This window comes from Nesoenas mayeri (assembly GCF_963082525.1).
Source record: "Nesoenas mayeri genome assembly, chromosome: 4".
Classification (NCBI taxonomy): Eukaryota; Metazoa; Chordata; class Aves; order Columbiformes; family Columbidae; genus Nesoenas; species Nesoenas mayeri.
The window spans coordinates 77,612,120-77,623,154 of NC_137540.1; the positions used below are offsets into that span (position 1 = coordinate 77,612,120).

The 11,035-nt window shown below is 67.7% G+C and overlaps 1 protein-coding gene across 1 annotated transcript; it reads left to right on the top strand.

Moving 5' to 3' along the window:
- Window positions 1–2,613: 2,613 nt before the first annotated feature.
- Window positions 2,614–9,059, top strand: LOC308040070 (RING finger protein 145-like; the record flags this gene model as incomplete). Its single annotated transcript, XM_080343880.1, has 10 exons — window positions 2,614–2,958; window positions 4,517–4,625; window positions 4,709–4,800; window positions 5,231–5,466; window positions 6,140–6,315; window positions 6,868–7,008; window positions 7,558–7,740; window positions 7,936–8,083; window positions 8,166–8,522; window positions 8,601–9,059. The coding sequence occupies exons 1-10, from the start codon at window positions 2,790–2,792 to the stop codon at window positions 9,057–9,059; spliced, it is 2,070 nt and encodes a 689-aa protein (XP_080200006.1). The 5' UTR covers window positions 2,614–2,789.
- Window positions 9,060–11,035: the final 1,976 nt, after the last annotated feature.

Here is an 11,035-nt window from a genome sequence, read left to right on the forward strand (position 1 = left end):
CGGTTGGGTTTCGGTCCGGGGGGGGTTTGGTGTTCTCTGGATGCTCTGGGCACTCCTGTCGCTCTGCTGAGCCCTTCCCGGTTGGGTTTCGGTCTATGGGGTTTGTGCTCGGTCTGGCCGTCAGGAGAAGGTTCCGCGCCCCATGGTCGGGTGGAACAGGCTCTGCAGGGACACGGTCACGGCTGTTCAAGGAACGTCTGGGCAACGCTCTTGGTTTTACTGTTTAATTTTGGGTTGTCCTGCAGGTTGGACTTGGTGACCCTGATGGGTCGCTTCCCCTTGAGATGCTCTGTGACCCTACATATGGGCACAATGACTTGATTTATTCGTTCCTGTCAACTCAGCTCCCACACGACGCAGACACGGCCTTTCATACCGGAGTCCTCAGTTTGCTACGTCAATTTTTAGGGTGTTTCCCGGGGTGCAGCACCCCGACATCCACCAGCGGCCTCGGATGGAGGCGACGGCTCGTTGGGGTGTGAGGATGTGACCGGGCGTGCGGTTGTGCCGCGGTGAGTCAGGGCCGGCGTTCCCGTCACCGGGCCGGGGGTGCCGGGGGTGCCGCGGTGCCGCGGTGCCGGGAGGAGGAAGGAAACCGGCCAGCCGCACGTTGCATAAGCGGTGAATCATGAAGACGCGGAACGTCTGGAGTGGGAAGGGACCCGACAGGACCATCCGTGGAGCCCGCGGCACGGCCGGGAGGTGGGGTGGGACTCGCTGGTCCCCATGGGTCCCATTGGGGGTCCCCCCTGCCGGCAGGTGAGGCCACAGCTGCTCCTCGTTCAGCGTCGCTGGTGAACTCAATGTACGTCTGATTGCTGCATCCAGATCATCTATAAAAACATGAGGCTGAGCCCTGGGAGCCCCGCTGGGAGCGGCCACCAGCCGGATGTCACCCCTGGGCTGGAACACACCAGGGAAGTGCTCACCCAACGTGTGATGGACCCAGCGTGTGATGGACCCAACGTGTGATGGACCTAATGAGTGATGGATCCAGCGTGTGATGGACCCAGCGTGTGATGGACCCAATGAGTGATGGACCCAATGGATGATGGACCCAACGTGTGATGGACCCAGCGTGTGATAGACCCAATGAGTGATGGACCCAATGAGTGATGGACCCAGCATGTGATGGACCCAATGAGTGATGGACCCAATGGGTGATGGACCCAATGAGTGATGGACCCAGCATGTGATGGACCCAATGAGTGATGGACCCAATGGGTGATGGACCCAATGAGTGATGGATCCAGCGTGTGATGGACCCAATGAGTGATGGACCCAGCGTGTGATGGATCCAGCGTGTGAAGGACCCAATGGCTGATGGACCCAACCTGCGGTGGACCCAACGTGTGATGGACCCAATGGATGATGGACCCAACCTGCGATGGGCCCAGCGTGTGATGGACCCAACATGTGATGGACTCAATGGATGATGGACCCAGCATGTGATGGACCCAGTGTGTGATGGACCCAATGGCTGATGGACCCAGTGTGTGATGGACCCAGTGTGTGATGGACCCAATGGGTGATGGACCCAATGTGTGATGGACCCAGCGTGTGATGGACCCAATGGGTGATGGACCCAACTTGCAGTGGACCCAAAGAGTGATGGACCCAGCGAGTGATGGACCCAGCGTGTGATGGACCCAATGGGTGATGGACCCAACCTGCAGTGGACCCAATGAGTGATGGACCAAACATGTGATGGACCCAATGGATAATGGACCCAGCGTGTGATGGACCCAATGTGTGATGGACCCAACCTAAGGTAGACCCAATGTGTGATGGACCCAGTGCGTGATGGACCCAACGTGTGATGGACCCAGCGTGTGATGGACCCAACATGTGATGGACCCAACATGTGATGAACCCAGCGTGTGATGGACCCAACGTGTGATGGACCCAACGTGTGATGGACCCAATGGCTGATGGACCCAATGGCTGATGGACCCAACGGCTGATGGACCCAGCGTGTGATGGACTCGTCTTGTCGGTGCTGGGCGGTTTGTGCAGAAGGAGAGACAGGATCAAAAGCTTTGCGAAAATCCAGAAGAGCCACTCGATGGGTGACCTTGTCATAAAAGGAAGTTAAGTTGGTTAAGCAGAGCTTTCCCCTCATTAACTGGGGACCAATGACCAATGACTGTGTTGTCTCCAGTGGTTTTCAGGCACTTCCACCTTCTCCACCAGTAAGACCAAGGGCTGGTATTACTAGGGTCTCCCCATCCCCCCGGGGACCCCAGGTTCCCGCAGCCCCCCCACATTCCCCTCTCAAAATGGCGGCCAGAGCCTGCCCTCAGCGCCTGCCCGCACCCAAGATGGCTGACACGGGGTTGGGTGGGGCAGTGGGAGTGACGTCACCGCGGAGGGCCGCGCCCCTTCTCCAAGATGGCCGCGTCCTCCCCGCTACTGGCGCATTGCCCTCATCCAAGATGGCGGAAGACACGGAGGTGGAGGGAGTGCGCGCCCTCTTCTAAGATGGCGGGCGCGGCGTCGGCGCTGCGCCCTGGCGCAAGGCCTCTCCGCCACGCGCCGAGCGCAGGGGCGGGGTGGGAGAAAGCGAAAGTGGCGGAGGAACCGGAACCGCGGCGGCGGGAACGGGAGCGGGAGCGGGAGCGGGAGCGGGGGCCGCCCCGGCGGGAGGCGGCCGGGCAGACAGGCCCCTGCTGGGTTCGGAGCGAGCGCCCCCTGCCGGGCCGGGGGAGCTCCGCCGGGGCGGCGCCAGGGGGGGTTCCCCCGGGCGGGGCCGCGGGGACCCCCCTGTCCCCCCGCGGGGACCCTGGGCCATGTCGCGGCTGGAGGCGGTGGCCAACGTGGCGCTGCGGGTGCCGGCGCTGGCGCTGCTGGACCTGCTGTACCGCTGGGACGCGGCCGCCATCGCCGAGCTGCTGCGGCCCCGCCGCGGGGACCCCCCCCTGCTGCGGCCCCCCGCCCTCCGCGGCGCCTCCTGCCTCGGTAGGGACGGGGACGGGCGGCGGACACGCGGGGATCCACGGACTGGGGACACGCGGGGATCCACGGACTGGGGACACCCCGGGGATCCACGGACTGGGGACACGCGGGGATCCACGGACTGGGGACACCCCGGGGATCCACGGACTGGGGACACGCGGGGATCCACGGACTGGGGACACCCCGGGGATCCACGGACTGGGGACACGCGGGGATCCACGGACTGGGGACACCCCGGGGATCCACGGACTGGGGACACGCGGGGATCCACGGACTGGGGACACCCCGGGGATCCACGGACTGGGGACACGCGGGGATCCACGGACTGGGGACACGCGGGGATCCACGGACTGGGGACACCCCGGGGATCCACGGACTGGGGACACGCGGGGATCCACGGACTGGGGACACCCCGGAGATCCACGGACTGGGGACACGCGGGGATCCACGGACTGGGGACACGCGGGGATCCACGGACTGGGGACACCCCGGGGCTGGACAGGCTGGGGACACCCCAGGGACAGACAGACTGGGGACCTGACGGGGCATCCTAGGGATGGATGTGGTGGGGTCACTCCAAGGGATGCACAAACTGGGGACATGAGGGGTTAACCAGGCTGGGGACATGAGGGGACACCCCAAGGGATGGGCAGACTGGGGACACTCGGGGTTGGACAGACTGCGGACATGAGGGGACACCCCAAGGGATCAATAGATTTGGGACACCCCAGAGATGGCCAGGCTGAGGACACAAGGGGACACCCCACAGGTTGGACAGGTTGGGGACATGTGGTGATACCCCAAGGCATAACCAGGCTGGGGACACGTTAGGGATGGACAGCTCAGGGACATGAGGGGACACCCCAAGTGATGGATAGGCTGGGGACATCCCAAGGGATGGACAGGCAGGGGACACAGTAGGGCCACCCAAAGGGATGGTCACATTGTGCACACAAGAGGACGCGCCAAGGCATGGACAGGTTGGGGACACGAGAGGATAGCCCAAGGGATAACTAGGTTGGGGACACACTAGAGATGGACAGGTCAGGGACGTCCAGGCCATGGCCAGGCTGGGGACATGAGGGGACACTGTGGAGACACCCCAAGGGCTGGCTGTGTTTGGGGACATGAGGGGACACCCCAGGGGCTGGCTGTGTTTGGGGACATGAGGGGACACTGTGGAGACACCCCAAGGGCTGGCTGTGTTTGGGGACATGAGGGGACACCGTGGAGACACCCCAAGGGCTGGCTGTGTTTGGGGACATGAGGGGACACCCCAAGGGCTGGCTGTGTTTGGGGTCCTGCCCTCCCAGCCCCACTGACACCCACTCGCTGGGGGTCTGTCCTGAGGGCCAGCGCGCGCTGTGTCCCCAAGTTGTGCCCTCGTCACCACGTGTCCCCTAGCGGGGCGGGCAGCCTGGGGACACGGGCTGGGGAGATGCCCCTCACACATCCCCATTGTTCCCACCCCAACGTGTGCATGGTGACAGCCGTGTCCCCAGCGGGGGTCCCAGCGGGGCAGGGGTCTCCGTGGGGACACTGACCCTGTCCCCTCCCGCAGGACACGTGCTGTGCCTGGTGGTGCTGGCGCTGCCGGTGCGGTCCCTGGTGAAGCTCTACCTGCACCTGCTGACCGCGCTGCTGCTGGCCGCGGGGCACGGGGCGGCCCGGTGAGCGGGGACAGCGGGGGACACCGCGGGGGACACCGGGGGGACACCGGGGGGACACTGCGGCTGAGCCTCTGTCCCCGCAGGGACTACGTGCGGCGTGAGCTGGAGTCCGGCGCCCAGGACAGCATGTACGGTGACACCGCGGCGCTCGGCCGCTTCGCCACCGCCCTGGCAGGTGAGACGGGGGGTTCTGGGCCCCCAAGGTGTCCCCGGGGGGGAACAGGGGTGACAATGGGTGGGGTGAGGGTCTGACCGGCTGCGGGAGCTGTCACCTGCGGGATGGCACGTGGGTGACAATGACACTGGTTTGTGTTGAGTGGGGGAGCTGGACGTGAGCCCTGGGGGTCTCCTCTGTGCCCCCCACCCCAGGGAGGTGGCACAGGGGCCCTTTGTCCCCAGGTGTCCCTGTCCCCCAGGCCAGCTCTGCCTGTGTGCGCCGAGCTCCCTGTCACCCGTGGGATGACATGGGTGACAATGGCACGGTCGAGCAGGGAGGCTGGACGCTAATCCTGGGGGTCTCCTCTACCCCCTGCCGTGGGGAGGGCGCACGGGGGTCCCGTGTCCCCGGGTGTCCCCAGGTGTCCCCAGCGGTCCCTGTCCCCCAGGCCAGCTGTGCCTGTGTGCGCTGTGCTCCCTGCTGATGCGGACCCGCCGGCCCTGGCTGCTGGCGGCGCCGGCGCTGCCGGTGCTGGGGCGGCTGTGGGGGCTGCCCCCCGCCACGCTGCCCCCCCTCTGCACCCTGGCGGCCGCCGTCACCGCCAGCCAGGTGCTCTACGTGCTGGCCACCCACGTCCTCGTCCCCTTCCAGCTGGCGGCCACCGCCTGCCGGGAGCTGCTAGAGGTCAGGGGCTGCGGGATGGGGCTGTGGGATGGAGGTGTGGGATGAGGGTGTGGGATGGGGGCTGTGGGGTGGGCGTGTGGGATGGGGGTGTGGGATGGGGGCTGTGGGATGGGCGTGTGGGATGGGGGTGTGGGATGGGGGCTGTGGGATGGGCGTGTGGGATGGAGGCTGCGGGCTGGGGGCTGGGGGTGTGGGATGGGGGTGTGGGATGTGGGCTGCGGGTTGGGGGCTGTGGGATGGGGCTGTGGGATGGGGGTGTGGGATGGGGGTGTGGGATGGGGTCTGCGGGCTGGGGGCTGCGGGCTGGGGGTGTGGGTTGGGGGGCTGTGGGATAGAGGAGCAATGAGGTGGAGGGCTGTGGGATGGGGAGCTGTGGGATGGGAGGGCTGTGGGGTTGAAGGCTACAGGGTGGGGGGCTGTGGGATTGGGGGGTGTGGGATGGGGGGTCTGCAGGGTTGCAGGATGGGGGGTCTGGGGGGTGGGGGGCTGCGCGATGCAGGGGGCTGCAGGGTGGGGGCTGTGGGGCGGGGGGCTGTGGGTGGGGGGTCCCATGCTGAGCCCGGTGTGCCACAGGCTGAGCTGCAGGGTGTCCCCTTGCACAGCCGCCCCACACGCCCCCTTGCCCTACACATGTGGGGCAGGACAGGGCCACCCCCCGAGTGTGTCCCCCCAGGCGCTGGAGCTGTCCCGGCTGGTGGCCCTGGGGGTGTCCCTGTGGAGCCAGCTGGCCGTCCCCCTCCTCTTCCTCGTCTTCTGGCTGGTGCTGTTCTCCCTGCGCCTCGCAGCCTTCCTCCTCGGCCCCCCCGGCCCCCGCGCCCAGCACGGCCTCCTCTTCCTCCTCCTCAGCAGGTGGGGATGGGGGCTCAGCACGAGGGGTGGGCTCCCCGGGTGCTGGGGAGGAGGATGAAGAGGGGTGGGAGCTCGGTGGGTGCTGGGGAGGATGAGGAGGGTCTGGGGTACGGTGGGTGTTGGGGAGGATGAGGAGGAGAGACTGAAGCTTGGTGGGTGCAGAGGAAGGAGGGTGAGCAGGGGTTGGAGCTCGATGGGTGCTGGAAGGAAGATGGGGAGGGTCTGGGGTCCAGTGGGTGCTGTGGGAGGAAGATGAGGAGGGTCTGAGGGTCTGGGGAGCGTGGTGGGAGGATGCGGAGGGTCTGGGGGTCGGGTGAGTGCGGTGGGAGGATGAGGAGGGTCTGGGGGTCTGTTGAGTGTGGTGGGAGGATGAGGAGGGTCTGTTGAGTGCGGTGGGAGGATGAGGAGGGTCTGATGTGTGTGGTGGGAGGATGGGGAGGGTCTGGGGGTCTGGTGAGTGCGGTGGGAGGATGAGGAGGGTCTGGTGAGTGCGGTGGGAGGATGAGAGGCCGGGCGCCTCACTGTGTCCCCGCGATGACGCTGGCCCCGCAGCGTGGCCGAGTGCTGCGGGACGCCCTACGCGCTGCTGGGCCTGACCTCGGCCGTGTCCTACCTGGCGCTGGGGCTGCTCAGCCTGTGCCGCTGCTACCTGCTGGGCTTCGAGGCCCGGCCCCACGGCCACGGCTCCCACCGGTGCGCGGGGACGCGGGGGGGGCACAGGGGGGCACCGGGGGCACGGGCAGGAGGGGGCACGGGTGGGGGCAGCGGGGGGCACAGGCAGGGGAGGGCACTGGCAGGAGGGGGGTACATGGGCAGGAAGGGGCATAGGCGGGGGGGCCACATGTGGGGGGCATGGGCAGGAGGGGGGCTGAGGTGTGGGGGTACGGGAGGGTGGGGGGCGCAGGCAGGTTTGGGGGCAGGGCCAGGCAGGGGTACGGGCAGGAGGGGGCACAGTCTGGGGGGTGACACAGGCCGGGGGTCATGGATGGGGGTGCAGGGGCACAGGGGGCATGGGCAGGATGTGGCCATGGCTGGGGGAGCACAGCATCCCTCCTCCTGCCCCGTTTGTGTGCGGGACCCCAGCACAGGCTGGGGGCACAGGGGGTCACAGGGGTTTGGGGACCGGGCAGGTCCCCGAAGGGTGGGCAGGACACGGCCCGTGCGGTGCCTGACCCCCCTCCCGCAGGGGGGTGACGGAGGAGGTGACATGGCCCGTGCGGTGCCTGAACCCCTGTCCCACAGGGGGGTGACGGAGGGGGTGACGCTGCTGCTGCTGGCGCTGCAGACGGGGCTGCTGGACCTGCAGGTCCTCCAGCGGACCTTCCTCCTCAGCATCATCCTCTTCATCGTCGTCACCTCCACGCTGCAGTCCATGATCGAGATCGCCGACCCCATCGTGCTGGCGCTGGGGGCCTCGCGCAACAGGTACCGGGGGGACGCAGGATCCAGCCCCCGTGCTGGGGGGCCGCGGCGGGGAAGAGCACGTTGGGTCCCATGGCCTCGCGCCGCCTTGGCTTCTCGCTCCCCGGTTTTGGGCACAATCTGCGCCATATTCGGGGTGCGAGGAGGGCGGGTGCTGCCCGCGGGGGGTACGCGGCCCCGCTGAGCCGTGCCCCCCAGGAGCCTCTGGAAGCATTTCCGCGGCGTCAGCATGTGCCTGTTCCTGCTGGTGTTCCCCTGCTTCATGGCCTACAAGATCGCCCACTTCTTCCAGCTGGACTTCTGGCTGCTCATCCTGGTGTCCAGCTGCATGCTCACCTCGCTGCAGGTGCGGCCCCCACCCCAAACCGGGGCTCCGCCGCCCCCCGCGCTGCGCCCCAGCCAGCGTCACCGAGGCGCCGCCCCGGCAGGTGCTGGGCACCCTCTTCATCTACAGCCTGTTCATGGTGGAGCGGGCGCAGGCGGCGCCGCTGGAGCGCATGGACGAGATCGTGTACGGCGTGAACGCGGTGAGCCGCGTGCTGGAGTTCCTGGTGGCCGTGTGCGTGGTGGCCTACGGCGCCTGGGAGTCCCTGTTCGGGGAGTGGAGCTGGATGGGCGCCTCCGTCATCATCATCCACTCCTACTTCAACGTGTGGCTGCGCGCCCGCTCGGGCTGGCGGAGCTTCCTGCTGCGCCGCCACGCCGCCCGCAGGATCGGCGCCCTGCCCCGCGCCACGGCCGCGCAGCTGCGCCGCCACGACGACGTCTGCGCCATCTGCTTCCAGGTCAGCCCCCCGGGCCCCCCGGACACCCCGGGCAGCCCCGGGGTCCCCTGCCCGCCGCTGACACCTGTCCCCCCACAGGACATGCAGGTGGCCGTCATCACCCCCTGCAGCCACTTCTTCCACGCCAACTGCCTCCGCAAGTGGCTCTACGTACAGGACACGTGTCCCCTGTGCCACCAGCAGGTCACAGCGGCGGCCACGGAGGACGATCGCCGCGGCGAGGGGGCAGCGCCAGCCAACAGGGACACGGGGACGCGGGACGGAGGAGCCGCCACCAGCCCGGCCCTGGCTCAGCTGCCCAGTGGGGACGGTGTGGTCCCTGGCCAGGGGGACATTGGGGCTCCCCAGGACGATGGGGACCCCGCTCATCCCGGCATCCCCACCCCACGGGAGCCCGAGGCGGGGACCATCCCGCAGCCCCCCGGGGACTGTCACCCCCACAGCCGGGACACACAGCACCTGTCCCCTTCACCCGCCAGCCCCGCGCTGGGCATGGGGGACAGCAGGGACCCCCACAGCGCCCACCCCCCCTCCTAGCACCGCCAGCTGCCCCTCCCGGGTCCCTCTGCGGGGGCCGCGCTGGCAGCGAGCGGGGCCAGGACCCCCCATGGCACCGGGGACCCCGAGCACCCGTGTCCCCTCGGACTCTTTTTGCAATAAAGCCGGAGCTGAAACGGCTGCACCCGAGGGCTGGGACTGCGTGTCACCCCCCCGGGACGATGTCCTGTGCCTGGCGTGTCCCGTGGGGGGTGTGGGAAGGGGGGGCACCCAGGGGTGTGTGGTGGGGGCACGGGTGCCTTCTGGTGTCACCACACTGGGGGGCAAGGCGTGGGTGGGGGGTGACCTGGGGCTCACGTAGGTCTGGCAGGGATCCCCTTTCCCCAGACCCCGTTCCCTGTTCCCGCACCAGTACAGGACTGGGGGCCCCTCCCAGCCCGGGGGTGCCGGGGGTGCCCAGCCCCAGCCACGGGAGGGGGCTCGGGAGCAGGGACCCCACTGCAGGGGGTTCCCGCCTCCCTCCCGGTGCTGCCCACGGGGGAGGGGGCGATCGCAGGGTGGGGGTTCCCGGGGGTGGTAAATGGGGCCCCCCTGCTCAGCCCCACCCTGCACTTACTGACCGCAGCGGCTCCCGGCCCCGCAGCCCATTAGCCAGCGGGGAGAAGCCATGAAACCCATATGGGGGGGGTGGGGAAAACTCCCAGCCCCTCCACCTCCATCCACCAGCCCCCCCACTGCCCTGGGGTCCCGGCCCGCCAGTGCAAGCAGGTGGGGGGGTCTCTGCGGGTGCCCCTGGGCAGTGGGTGCAGCTGCCCCACCCCCCAGGCGCCTCCCCTGGGCCCCCCCACTGCGGCCCCCCCGCGCTCACCCGCTGCCTCCATTAGGGCCCATTACCGGCACTGCGCTGGGAACAGGATCCCCACGGACCTGGTCCCGGGGGGCACCCGCGGCCCCCAGAACGGCCCCGCCCGGCGCTGCCTGGAAATGGGAGATGGGGGCGGGGAGCAGGTTCCCCCGCACACCCTGCGGGTCCAGCTGGGGTCCCTTGGGTGGGGTCCAGCCCTGGGGTATCTGGGTGGGATGGGAGCGTGAAGGGGTGGATGCTGGGATGGACAAGGACATGGACAGATGGACATTGGGATGGATGGGGGCACAGATGGATGGACAACAGGATGGACAGATGGACACTGGGATGGATGGATTCTGGGCTGGACAGGGACATGGAAGGATGGACATGGGGATGGATGGGGACATGGCCTGATGGACACTGGGATGGATGGGGACAGGGATGGATGGATGGGTGGGCACTGGGATGGACAGGTGAACACTGGGATGGATGGGGGCATGGATGGACAGATGCTGGGATGGATGGACAGACACTGGGATGCATGGGGACAGGGACAGATGGACAGATGAACACTGAGAGGGATGGGGGCATGGATGGATGAATTCTGGGATGGATGGACAGATGGACACTGGGATGGACAGATGCTGGGTGGCTCTTTGAGGTGTCTGAGGAGTCCATTGGGGGTCAGTGTGGGGGACCCTGGGGGTGCAGGGGACAGAGATGGGGTCCCTGTGGCACCTCCGGGGAGGCAGGGCCCCATGGAGGTCACGCCAGGTGTCAGTAGGTTTGGGGGATCTGGGGGGGGATGCCGGGGGGGTCCCACAGGCTCCTCCGGGGTCTCTGCGAGGCACCTCGTGATGTGGGGGGGTCTGCAGGGGGTGTCACCAGGGCATTTCAGCGTCAGCATTGGGGTCCCTCTGGCTCATCTCCAGAGCCCATTTGGGGTGTCCCCAGGTTGTCCCCGGGGCCTGCCTGGGGTCCTTGCAGGGTCGGTCGCGGGATGTGGGGGGGTCTCCTCTGGGGTACCCCGGGGTCTCTGCAGAGTGTCCTGGGGGATGCAGCGAGGTTGCTCTGGAACATGTTTGAGGTCCCTCCAGGGTGTCACAGGGGGGTCCCTCGAGGGGTCCCTGAGCCTGTCTGGGGTCTCTCAAGGCATATAATAAGGTCT